Source organism: Notothenia rossii (genome assembly GCF_949606895.1).
Source record: "Notothenia rossii genome assembly, contig: scaffold_641, whole genome shotgun sequence".
NCBI lineage: Eukaryota > Metazoa > Chordata > Actinopteri > Perciformes > Nototheniidae > Notothenia > Notothenia rossii.
The window spans coordinates 2,176-14,869 of record NW_027640267.1 but is presented as its reverse complement, the minus strand read 5'-3'; the positions used below and the strand labels follow the sequence as shown (position 1 = coordinate 14,869).

The 12,694-nt window shown below is 40.3% G+C and overlaps 1 protein-coding gene across 4 annotated transcripts; it reads left to right on the top strand.

The window, feature by feature from the left end:
• Window positions 1–6: 6 nt before the first annotated feature.
• LOC307026876 (uncharacterized protein) lies at window positions 7–5,087 on the top strand. Of its 4 annotated transcripts, none has more exons than XM_079695019.1 (4): window positions 7–445; window positions 3,283–3,423; window positions 3,502–3,573; window positions 4,283–5,087. In XM_079695019.1, the coding sequence occupies exons 1-4, from the start codon at window positions 268–270 to the stop codon at window positions 4,396–4,398; spliced, it is 507 nt and encodes a 168-aa protein (XP_079551145.1). In that variant the 5' UTR covers window positions 7–267; the 3' UTR covers window positions 4,399–5,087. The 4 variants fall into 4 exon arrangements, with proteins under 4 accessions (XP_079551145.1, XP_079551144.1, XP_079551143.1 ...); XM_079695018.1 differs by having other exon boundaries at window positions 3,070–3,423; XM_079695017.1 differs by having other exon boundaries at window positions 3,055–3,423.
• The last annotated feature ends 7,607 nt before the right edge of the window (window positions 5,088–12,694 follow it).

Here is a 12,694-nt window from a genome sequence, read left to right as displayed (position 1 = left end):
TCATAAAGTGGCCAAAATCTAATCAGCTCATTTTCAGACAGGTTTTTATATAAATGGATCAGGACAAAAAGTGAGAGCATTTTTTTTCCTGAAACTTTCAGAGTCTCTTTACACAGAGGGGACACATGTTGATGTATAAAAGACATGAAAAAGGGGATTTTGCATAATAGGTGACCTTTAAAGAGAATCTGATATTTAATCCCAGAACCTATATATTTTTTTAAATATTGGATACATAAATTGTATATTGAGGGTTCTTCATCTGACATGATTTGGCTTTGCTCCTGTCAGGAGGCTGAGCCAGAGAGTCTGCTGCCTCCTTTCTCTCAGCCACTTCCTGCCTCTCAGGCTGACTTCTCCATTCAGACGTCTCCGGTGTCTCCGGTGTTCCCTCCCAGTGAAGTTCAGTGTAAGACGGAGAGACAGACAAAGACAGACGATGGAGGTACATTTTCACACCATGATGAGATGAACTTAGTGTTAGGTAATTGTACATTTGAAAATACAGTCAAATTCACTATGTTAACATATACCAGAATAAAGTTTTAAAGGTCCCATGTCATACTTTTCTGGTTATTACCCGTCCCCTTGTGTGTTATGAAGGTTTTTATGCATGTAAACGGTCTGCAGAGTCACAAACCCTCAAAGTACACCCTGTAGCGAGTAAAACTCTAACACAGGAAATACCTCCCCAAAACGCCTCGTTGGTGAAACGTCATTGTCCATTTGATTCTTCCGGGTACGCATGATGTCAACCTTACCCGGAACGAAATGGACCAGTCCGTGGAGCCGTTACGTTAAGCCCCCGCTGATTGGTCGAAATTGACCAATCCACGGACTTCCTCACACACACACAGAGTGCAGGCAGCTCTGCTGATCTCTCCTCCCTGGCTGCAGGCTGATAACAGACAGTTGGGATCGCGGCGAAATTCTCTCTGCAGACCCATTCTCACAGCGTTATAAACCTTTTTCTTACTCAATATCAAGCCACACTTATTGTTTTTACTTCGGCTGTGACTTTGTGTGTGCTCAGGGTGAGTTTGGCTGTGTATCACTAAACAAGGAAACAACACCTCCACGGAGCTTAGCGCGATTCACAACGTCCCGACCAATCAGAGCACACTGTGCTCACAGGGAGGGTAAGGGCTGGAGCTACTGGAGTTACAACGAGCCGTTAAAGGCAGAGAGTGAAATTCAATGAATACATGTAGTTTACAGAGATGCTGTATGAGAAACCAAAGTGATTTTGAAAAATTGCACAATATAAATCTACTCTAGTAGACCTCAACAATGGGATTATGATCACTGGAAATGGCCATGACATGGGACCTTTTAACATTCATTGAGTTTATAAAGTGAGAAAGTAAGCAAGAAATGGGGCGAAGCCTGCGAGCTAGTTCAGGTAGTCAACTTGAGCACCAATGACACATTAACACGTGACACACCTCGTCCCTCTTACAACCAACCAAACACATTCTTCTAAACATGCCGCTCTATTTAAGCCGCCAGGTCTTACTGCCTCTGCCTCGCTATGCTGCTGCTGCTACTGCTGTGTTCACTTGCTATTGCTACGTTCATGTTCCTGCTGCTGTGTTTCATGTTGCTGCTACTCGCCTGCCCCACCACCACCCCAGCTTCACCCCAGCTCCCACCTGTAGGCTCGGGGGATAGTAATCTAATCATCACTCAATGTTCTTTGTAAATCTGTGGAGTGATGAGGCCCGAGCCTAGACGCTAAACTCAAACTATATGCTGCTTCTAATAAACATATTAAGAAACGCGTGAGTTGTCTGACTGAAATACACCTGAGGACTTTTAACAACATTACATAAAGCACTTAATTCTTTGCTCTGGAGCACTGTTACTTGCTGACATGAGACCAGAGCCTCATCCCAATACCCCTCCTCGACTCCTCCGTGTGCATTTCAGCTATTGGGGGGACGTCCTTCAAAATGGCGTGTCTTGATCGATTTCCGGGTCAAGTCCCGGAGGAGGGGAAGAGAGGAGTCCAGGAGGGGTATTGGGATGAGGCTCCTGTTCTTCTATGCTTAATGCTGCCTAAGTTAGGACACTTTGGCCTGAATTAATGGAGCTTAATTAATAATTTGGCTAGGATTTTTGTAGTACAGTTTTTTTAAATACTGTTCACATCCCTACAAGATTAAAAACACTAGCCAGGGGCCACCAGATAGATCAGTGGTTAGTGCTGGTGCCCGTTATGCGTAAACTGCTGCCTAGTAAGCCGGCCTAACATTCAGGCAATGTCTTCCCCTCCATCTCCCCCTTTTCTCCTTTGCTGAGATAATCCATCCCACCTCACAGGTGTGGCATATCAAGATGCTGATTAGACAGCATGATTATTGCACAGGTGTGCCTTAGGCTGGCCACAATAAAAGGCCACTCTGAAACTTGCAGTTTTTCTTTATTGGGGGGGTCGGGGGGGGGGGGTCCGAAAACCCTAGGGTTAAACCCTAACCCTAACATGTCACCCATTGAGCATGTTTGGGATGCTCTGGATCGGCGTATACGACAGCGTGTTCCAGTTCCTGCCAATATCCAGTAACTTCACACAGCCATTGAAGAGGAGTGGACCAACATTCCACAGGCCACAATCAACAACCTGATCAACTATATGCGAAGTAGATGTGTTGCACTGCGTGAGGCAAATGGTGGTCACACCAGATACTGACTGGTTTTCGGACCCCCCCAGACCCCCCCAATAAAGCAAAACTGCACGTGTCAGAGTGGCCTTTTATTGTGGCCAGCCTAAGGCAAACCTGTGCAATAATCATGCTGTCTAATCAGCATCTTGATATGCCACACCTGTGAGGTGGGATGGATTATCTCGACAAAGGAGAAGTGCTCACTATCACAGATTTTTTCAGATTTGTGAACAATATTTGAGAGAAATGGTTATTTTGTGTATGTAGAAAATGTTTTAGATCTTTGAGTTCATCTCATGAAAAATGGGAGCAAAAACAGAAGTGTTGCATTTATATTTTTGTTCAGTGTATGTGTGAAACAGTATAGGACATGTCTAGTGACCGGAGGAAGGTGCTGTTTTTGCAGGAAGCCTCCACATGAATAAGGGACTGGGGTTGTGTTGCTGTGTAATGTGTGCTGTCAGTCCCGAGGGGGGTCCTGTTGACAGTCCATCTGATCCACACACTGCTGGACCCTCTCCCTCTGCTCTCACTGATGATGGCAGCTCAGCCTGTGTGACCCTCCCCACTTCCTGTTTCCCTCCTGTGGCCCCTCCCTCTCCTGTGGCCCCTCCCCCAGACCCCTCCCCCAGCGGGGCCTCCAGCAGGTTCTGGAGGAGCTGTAACGCTGCCGGCTGCACGGAGAACATCTTCAGAGGTTTCTATAAGGAGATGAGCGACCTCTCCGACAGGATTCAGACAGAGCAGGCCAGCCAGGAGGGTTAGAGACACGGGACACTCTGCAGGCGTTGTTTATGTCTCAAACACTTTTATTAAGATGTCTCTCTTCTGCCTACAGATTATGATCTGGCGTTAACAGTGATGAGGGCTTCTGGGAAACTGTTAGAGCTTGTGGGCAATCAGCAGGAAGGTGAAGTACTAACCTTACTTTAAAATACTATACTATGTATTTTTTTAACATTCTATACTTTTCTTCCGGTATTTTAGACATACACATATTACTTTTTAGACAAACTTTATTTATGCTAAGTTTTTTCATACATTTTTAACATGCTATACTATGACATTCTTTTAAATACTACACTATGACTGTTTTAACTTTATCTTTTTCTACATACTTTACTTTTGCATTTTTTTTCATACATTTTTTGGAAATCGTGTACTATGACTTTTTGTGCCGTTTTTCCTGATATTTCACACATAGTATATTATAACATTTCCTTCAACATACCATACTATAACTTTTTTTTAAATATTTTCGTCATACCATGCTATGATTTCTTTTGACATTATACTACACTGGGCTTTTTTCCAACATACTAGACTATGACCTCTAATTTCTTGTAGACAGGTGTGTGAGAGGAAATGAAGAGAGAATAGACGCACACTGCTTATTTACAAATAACTTAATTGAAAATATACTGTTTCGACCCTTAGACATCCCGTAAAGCAGAGGGACAATAATCACAGTTATAGACCTCACCATGAGACGGACCACGAGCTGTCTGTCAGTCATTCAGTCTGTAAGAAGGCACTTCCCAAGGACTTTCTGATGGCGTACGTAGATCACCTTTTTATGTGGCATAATATGAAAAGATTACATTTTTACATTTGTCCAGAGTTACAACGGAAGCAAAGGGAGCTTCAGGAGGCAGCGGTAGCGATGGAGGAGGCCGTCTCAGCGCTGAAGAGAGATGAGGAGCAGCTGTCACAGTCACACCCGCATCACAGTTAACTGTAGACAACGGTAAAGGGCTGGATGTGGAACTACAAAACTGCATCAATATAAGCATCGATAAATTCACAAAATAGTAACAAATTCGACCCAAATACATTTTTATTGATCCAAATAATGGGTTTCATTTTAAAACCTTTTATTAAAATGGAAAGAAAAATTATCTTAAAGAAGTTCCACATCCAACACGAGCAACTGACCCAAGTTTTGAAGAGTTTTGAAATTGTAAAAATAACTATTTTGCAAAGAAATGTGCATTTAAGTTTGATACTTTTTATGACGTGAAGCTGACATATATTAGACATACGATATTATACACATGTGTGCAATGTTTAAAATGTTTATTATACCGTATGTGAATGTCCGATGTTGTTCAATTTTAATAAGAAGTTGCTTCTCAAAAGGTACAAGAAGAAGAGAAGTAGTCCTAAGATGTTTTTTATATAACTGTGTGTAAGTTTTGGAGTTTTTACCTCTAATAATGTCATTGCTATGAAAAGGATGGATGCATTTATTTTAGTATAGATATTGTTCAAATTGGTGCTCAAACACAGAATAGCAGAAATAGTTCTACAGTTAGAGATTGAGTATTTGTGGAGTCAGACATGTTTACATTATTGATGTTCAATCAGTCGTCTTGTTCAGGGTTACATTCATCAACTGTTGCAGAGTAAAGCTGATCGTCTTCATGACACGTGTTGAGTATTTCTTTTTTAAACCCTTTGAGAAAGTTTGCTCAAGTCAAACATTATACGTTAAATAACTCATGACCCGAGTAGAGACGTTTCTTTCTGATATTAATCGACATACTACACCAATACTTTTTCTGATCATATCATTCAACATACTAAACTATCATGTTTAAGAAAAAAAATATTTTTTACGTATTTTCTACATACTATACTATGAATTTATTTTGACATCCAATATTATGAGCTTTTATACTACCCTATGACTGAAGTGATGGCAGTAATGAGGGCTTCTGGGAAACTTGAGGCCGGGCAGCAGGATGTAAACTCTTGTGTGGCTCAGGGAGGGAAGTGTTGATTGCTACCTTGAGTGCACACTATATATATATATATATATATATATATATACAGTCTATGGTGCACACTTAATAAATGTAAAACAAATGCAACATATTGATAACTTTTCAACATGTTTTTTATGATATTTTCAACATTAAGTAAATTGTTCCATTGTTAACTTTTCTTACAGTTATTGATTAAATATTGCCCTTTAGTTTAAAACAAAAAACTCACTGTACTGAATCTTTCTGTGAAGATAGTTGCATCTCTGGTTTGTCAATAATATAATAATAATAATAATACATTTATTAAGCGCTTTTACAGGTGCTCAAAGCAAAAAAATTAGACAATTTTTTTTGTCATTCATCATCCTCGAAATCGACCAATAACGTTAGCAATGTTGACATGCAGCGGCAGCCGGAGGCTAACGATAGCTCACCTGCCTCACCACCATCATTGCCATCTAGCCCCACAAGCGAAGCTGTATCCGTGGCTGTGCAACCTTTTTCTCCAGCCAGCCAGGATGAGAGGCTGCATTTGGCTGTGCCCGGCGGTGGTCCAACAGTTCCCCCAACCGATAGGGTACTCTATGGCGCTATTGAGACCCCCGACGCCAAGATCAAAAGCTATATTATAGCAACCAGTCCATGTAGGCCTACCGGCCCATTCCCCAGAGACAAACATCAAGGAAACAAGTGTAATCGCTTCTGAGTGGTTGTGTATGTCCGTGCGTGTGTGAGCGCATCAGTGTGCGCTTATGTTTGTGGCGATGGGTGGGGGGGTTGCCCAAAACAATATTTGCACCGGGGCCAATCATAACTTTGTTACGGCACTGGATGCTATATTGTACATTAAGTATGGTGCGTCACTACTTTCATCATCATTGTCTCTTGGACTTCCTTTCAGTCTTTTATTTTCATACAAAACATACAAAAAGCATGTTGAATGTCACGTTTTCTTATAAAATAAACTACCCAACAGTAAATACTAGCAGCACTAAAACTATTAGTCGATCTATCAATTAGTGGATTGACTGTAATTGATTTATTAGATACTATTTTGATCTTTGTCAAGTCACTCTAAATGTAAATATGAAAATCATTTTATAATCACTGTTTTTCAAATATAAGGATTTGCCCATTTTCCCTTTATTTATTATTTAAATGCATATATTTAATACTTTTGTGAGACACATTTCTCAAACCGAACAAAGGATCTGCAGTCCTGTAGAAAATGGTTAAAATTACACTCACTGCAACAAACTTCACTTGTGCTTTTAGATAAATTAATGGATAATGATATGATAATTGTGTAATAATGTAAAACAGTCACAAAGGCCATTTCCCCCATTGATTACTTTTAAAACTTTAAGCATATTTTCCTGATTATACTTAGAACCTAAATGCAGGACTTTCACTTCTATCTTCATCTGGTAGCACTTACTTTTACTGAAATGGGAGGAGAAAATCTCAATTCCACCACCATGTCTCATTATTGCTCCTCATAGCAGAACACTTATCCTGTTCTCTGACTCAAGTTAATTATGACTCACAAAGGACTCTCACAGCTAGAAGGATAAGTCTTTAGGACCAGAAATGAAACTGAAACTGTTCAACAGGGTTGCCAAGTTTGATCGTTTTACTTGTTTGTAACCTGAGTATTAAACTGTAATCTGTGGTTCCATGTAATGAACCCTACATTAATAAAATGTAGTATTTTGCCATTAAGTGATCATAATACGTATGAAACTTCTACGTTAGAATTAAAATACACCACTCTTACTAGCAGAGTATTTTGAGACCGTGGTATTGGCATTTCCACATGAAGAATCTGAGTAGCCTACTTCTTTCAACATACTAAAATCCTCACTACGCTACATTATTTAGATTTACTATCTCATTAATTAGACTTATATCTCAGTAACTATGCTTATATCTTATTATTAAGACTTACTATCTCATTATTATGACTTACTATTTCATTATTATGACTTAAAGGTAGGGTAGGTAAGAATGGAGAAACCAGCTCGAGTGCGCTAGAATTTGAAAGTACACAATCGAAAAAAATCTGCCCCTTCCTTCACACTTCCTTACAGAGCCCCTCCTCCAACACACACGAACGCGCACATGACCAATGAGGGCACGGGATAAGTTTGTGCACGAGATGGAAGGCTGACAGGCAGGTTGGTAGGCCATCCAATTATCTGCCGCGGGCCGAGGCAGATAATTGGACTTGCTTTTTACAGCGCCACAGATGAAATATTTGTATATATTTATTGTCAAAGCATTTCATTTATTCATTGCTATCGGGATGTTGAAAGCATTCCATGGAATATAAAAAAAAGTGTTTCTGAAGCTAATTACCTACCCTACCTTTAATATCTCATTATTTAGACGTATCGCATTAATTAGAATTATTTCTCAGTAATTAGACATATCTCATTATTAAAACTTACTATCTCATTATTTAGAATTAGTATATCATTATTTAGACTTACTATCTCATTGGGAGACTGTGGCTCTGGCTCAGCTGGACTTCGAATCAGGGGGTATCAGATTCGAGTCCCACTGCAGTCAGCGTGTCGTTATGTCCCTGGGAAAGACACTTCACCCCAAATTGCTCCTGTGGGGATTGTCCATTAGACTTTCTTGAAATATGACATTAGGGGTACCTCAAGACTCCATCTTGGGGCCTCTTCTCTTTAACATCTGCATGCTACCACTGGCTCAGATAATGAAAAACAACAAAATAATTTACCATAGCTATGCAGATGACACACAAAATGTACGTAACAATTTCACCAGGAGACTATGCTCCAATTCAAACACTGAGTAAGTGCATTGAACAAATCAATGACTGGACGTGCCAGAACTTTCTCCAATATACAAAGATAAAACTGACGTCATGGTTTTTGGAGCCAATGCAGAAAAGTTAGCGCTGAGCTTCAGTCTGCAATGTTCAAAACAATAGATAAAGCCAGAAATCTAGGTGTAGTCATGGACTCTGACCTGAGTTTCAACAGTCACATTAAAACAGAACTAAATCAGCCTACTATAACCTAAAGAATATATCTAGGATTAAAAGACTATAATGTCACAGCAGGATTTAGAAAAACTTAAGAAAGTGGATCACATCACTCCTGTTCTGAAGTCTTTACACTGGCTTTCCGTGTGTCAAAGAATAGATTTTTAAAATACTGTTGCTGGTTTATAAAGCTTTGAATGGTTTAGGCCCAAAATACATTTCTGACCTACTGCTAAATTATGAACCATCCAGATCTCTCAGGTCTTCAGGGACTGGTCAGCTTTCTGTCCCCAGAGTCAGAACTAAACAGGGTAAAGCAGCGTTTAGTTATCATGCTCCAAATATCTGGAACAAACTCCCTGAAACCTGCAGGTCCGCTGCAACTCTGACTACTTTTAAATCCAGACTGAAGACTTTTCTTTTTGCTGCTGCTTTTAATTGAACTATTCACATCTTAAACTGCACTGTAACTTTTATCCATGTATTTTTTCTTTTAATGTTTCTTTTATTATCTTTTCTTTTTAATGACTGATTTTAAATGCCATTTTCTTAATGTCTTTCATTTTTTGTAAAGCACTTTGAATTGCCTTGTGTTGAAAGGTGCTATATAAATAAACTTGCCTTGCCTTGCCTTGCCTTTCTATCTCATTAATTAGACTAACTTATATCTAATTATTATGACTTAGTATTTCATTGTATAGACTTACTATTGAATTAATTAGGCTTTCTATCTAATTTATTAGACTTTCTATATCATTATTTAGACTTACTATCTCATTATTATGACCTACTATCTCATCATTTCTAACTAATATTTAAAGAGATTGAACCGGATTGAACTGAACTCCGAACTTTAGGCACATCGATGACGGGGATATTTCGAAAAATACCTGGCAACCCGCTACTACAGAGACGGGCGGGCGACAGAGGCGAGGAAGTAGCTCTGAGCAACGGTTGTGAACTAACGTGTGTTAAAACCTGCCTATACATTAATAAACATTTAGAATAAACAACGAATTTATTAGAAGTGAGTCTGGAGACATGCACGAGGATGACAGGCTGCTCTGTGTACTTTGTCAGCGGTCCGAACAGACGAAGATCACAGGAGCGTTATCCACCAAAGATGACGTCACGGCCCACCAGAACTGTTTGGTAAATATTCAAAAATATTTATTCTTTAATAAGGTAAGCTATGTTATGGGTTTAATAAACGGCCTTTATGGATATGCTAACAGGAGAAACAGGCAGGAATTAGAGGTGGGAGAAGTACTCAGATCTTGTATTTGAGTAAAAGTACAAGCACCAGAGTGTAGGAATACTCTGTCACAAGTAAAAGTCCTGCAATCAAAATGTTACTCAAGTGTTATCAAAGCTGGTACAGGTGCAGCTAGTTTGTTGGCTTTGTATGCTGCAGGGTAGCTTGTGAATTTAGTCCAGAAGCCACTTAAGTCTTATAACTTTACTTGCTGCACCTAGTTGACCACTGAGATCATAATCAAAATGTCATCCTGTTTGATAACATTATTAATGTCCTCTTCTCGTCTGGAGTCCAACTCCTCAACATATTCTGAGCTCTCTCCTCTGTTCTCTGAGACCTCTGACAGATCAGTGAAATTTGACCCGCTCCCTCCCTCTAGCCCCGGCTACACGAGGACGATAACGGTCGTATCTGCTACAGTTCACTATCAGATAGACGGTTTGGCCACACGAGGCCGACATGGAAACGCAGAAAACGATAACGATAATGGGTCCAGGACTACAGCGCCACTTACAGGCCTGGCATATGTACTACTCCTGCGCTTTCGAGCGGTCTCGTGTGAACGGACACGTTTCTGGTGCCTGTTCCGTGTGGACAGAAGACTTTTTTGATGACGATTGCGGTCCGTTATCGTCCCTGTGTGGCCGGGGCTTTTGTCTCTCTGCTGCCGTGTTTGCACTCTCATGTTTACGAAACACACCTTTGCTTACTCACACAAACACTACCTCTCTAAAATCCCATGGTGTGTTCAGTAAAATACTGGCCATTTCTCAATCTCGAGGAAACTGGCTTCCAAGCCAATATTTCAAGGATGCTACGTCATCGAGTGCCGCCGAAGGACTGTTCCAATCTCCAGCATACTTGAAATTCCACCGAGGCCGCGTCCTTGGTTTGGGGGTAATTTCGAGGCTGCACATGGGTAGACTTCGCTTCCTTAAAATCCCCACAACACTGCGCACGGACCAATTTCAAAAACCCTTGCGGAGAATGGCTGAACTGACGCAGCACACATTTAAATGTAAGTATGTAGTGGCGTAGAACATGTGTTGGTAAATATGTTACTTTGTTACATTTGTTATCACCAAAAATGTGTTCCGTGGAAGTAAAGCAAGTTCATAATTAGATAGACATTGTGAGGTATTTATTTTCGGTACAGTTTTTGTTGAAACCGTTAGAGAGAGTGGCACACTTGTTAGCCTATTCCATTCTTCTTCGTTTTCCGAAGCCGCGGCTTGGAAGTATACTTGCTTAGTTTCTGAAGGAAGTGACTTGGAAGTACGCGACTACCAAGCCAGCAACCTCGAGATTGCGAAATGGCCCCTGTGTCTCAATGAGTTCTATTTCGTCCCTACTGACCGCCAGAGGCGGTGCTTTAGCACTGGATACACACAGAGCCGAGCTTGAATGACACAAGCACACGTTTATTTCCATGCAACTCTCTGATTGGTCTGGTGTTGCCTCTGTTGCATTCACTGAACACGGGAAATGACAGTCCTGCCATCCTCTCTTGTGTCATGATGAGGTTCACGTAAAGCACGGTTAATGTATTATATTATTGGAGGGAGAATTGTCCGGGGCTACAGAAAAAACATTCGGGGCTAAAGCCCCGAATGCCCAGGCCAGCTGTCGAGCCCGATCGTCGATTTCCAATTATTTAATGTAATTGTTTGCCTGTCTGGCCATTGTAATCGGGCTCTTTGAATATCCAAAAATCCACGGTTTTCTTAAATTTCTGATCGGATTGGCAAAAACTTCAGAATTTGTATTGACCTTCTTTTTAGAGACCTTCAGACTTGGCTAAAATCGTCAAAATCAGTGTTGTGGTGTTTATATAGCTGTTGTGGAGGATATCATGAAGACTTGTTCTGATAAAAAAAAACTAAAGCATAGTTATTATATAATTGTAACTTGAAACAGGTCACGGGAGACCCGAACAAAACATAAGGGACTTGATAATATTTCAGTCAAGTCCAACAGATTACTCTTCAAAGTGTCATGTTTTGTATTTGCACACGGGCCGTTAGATGTCACGTGGGTCACAGGTGACTTTGTTATTATTGGTACTCGAACTGCGCATGCACGCGATGGACATATCCAATGCTAAAGCACCGGTCAGTAGGGACGAAATAGAACTCATTCTCAGACTCCCTGCAACTACTACAATATGAATAAAAAAACACAAACATAAAAAATGAGAATCTACTAATAATGGAATTAACTACAAATGTATAAAATGTAATAAATATAGTACAATAAAAAGACCACTTTTACTTCACATATATCAGTCTCTTGTGCAGTATATGTGCTGAACTTCCAGTATTCAGTTTGCATAGTATGATATAAATGTATAATTCTCCAATAAGGCCTTTGCTTACAGCTGATGTTTAATTCTGCTCCTCCAGTGAAACCCTTATGTTTCCATGATTTACAGTTTCACTGTATTAAACATTTGTTCTCACTCGTGCTGTTTCTTTGTTTTTCTCCAGTTGTTTTCCTCTGCACTCTTTTGTCGCAACACTCCGCAGTTCGACGACCTGTTTGGTTTCTCTGTCGATGATGTGTCTAACGAGGTGAAACGAGGACGACAACTGGTAAAGATTCTTGATTGTTTTCTGTCGTGAATTGGCCTCATCCAATGGTTTGTGTGTTTAGTTGTTTAAAGGTCCCCTATCATACTGTTTTTTATCAATATAGTATAGGTCTATATCTATATATAAATATATACAAACATGTCTCTGAAGTGTTTGGCTCCAAACACCAAACAGAAGCCCTGCTTCAAAAGTGCTGATTCTCTGTCTGTTACTTTAGATCAGGGGTGTCAAACTCAAGGCCCGGGGGCCAAATCCGGCCCGTGACTTCATTTTCTGTGCCCCCCACAAGAGCTTGCAAAGAATATTATATGTTTATTATACGGTTACATGATGATTTACAGAAGCACGTTGCCTATAAACTACTAAAAACTAACAAAAAACTTTTTTTCCACATC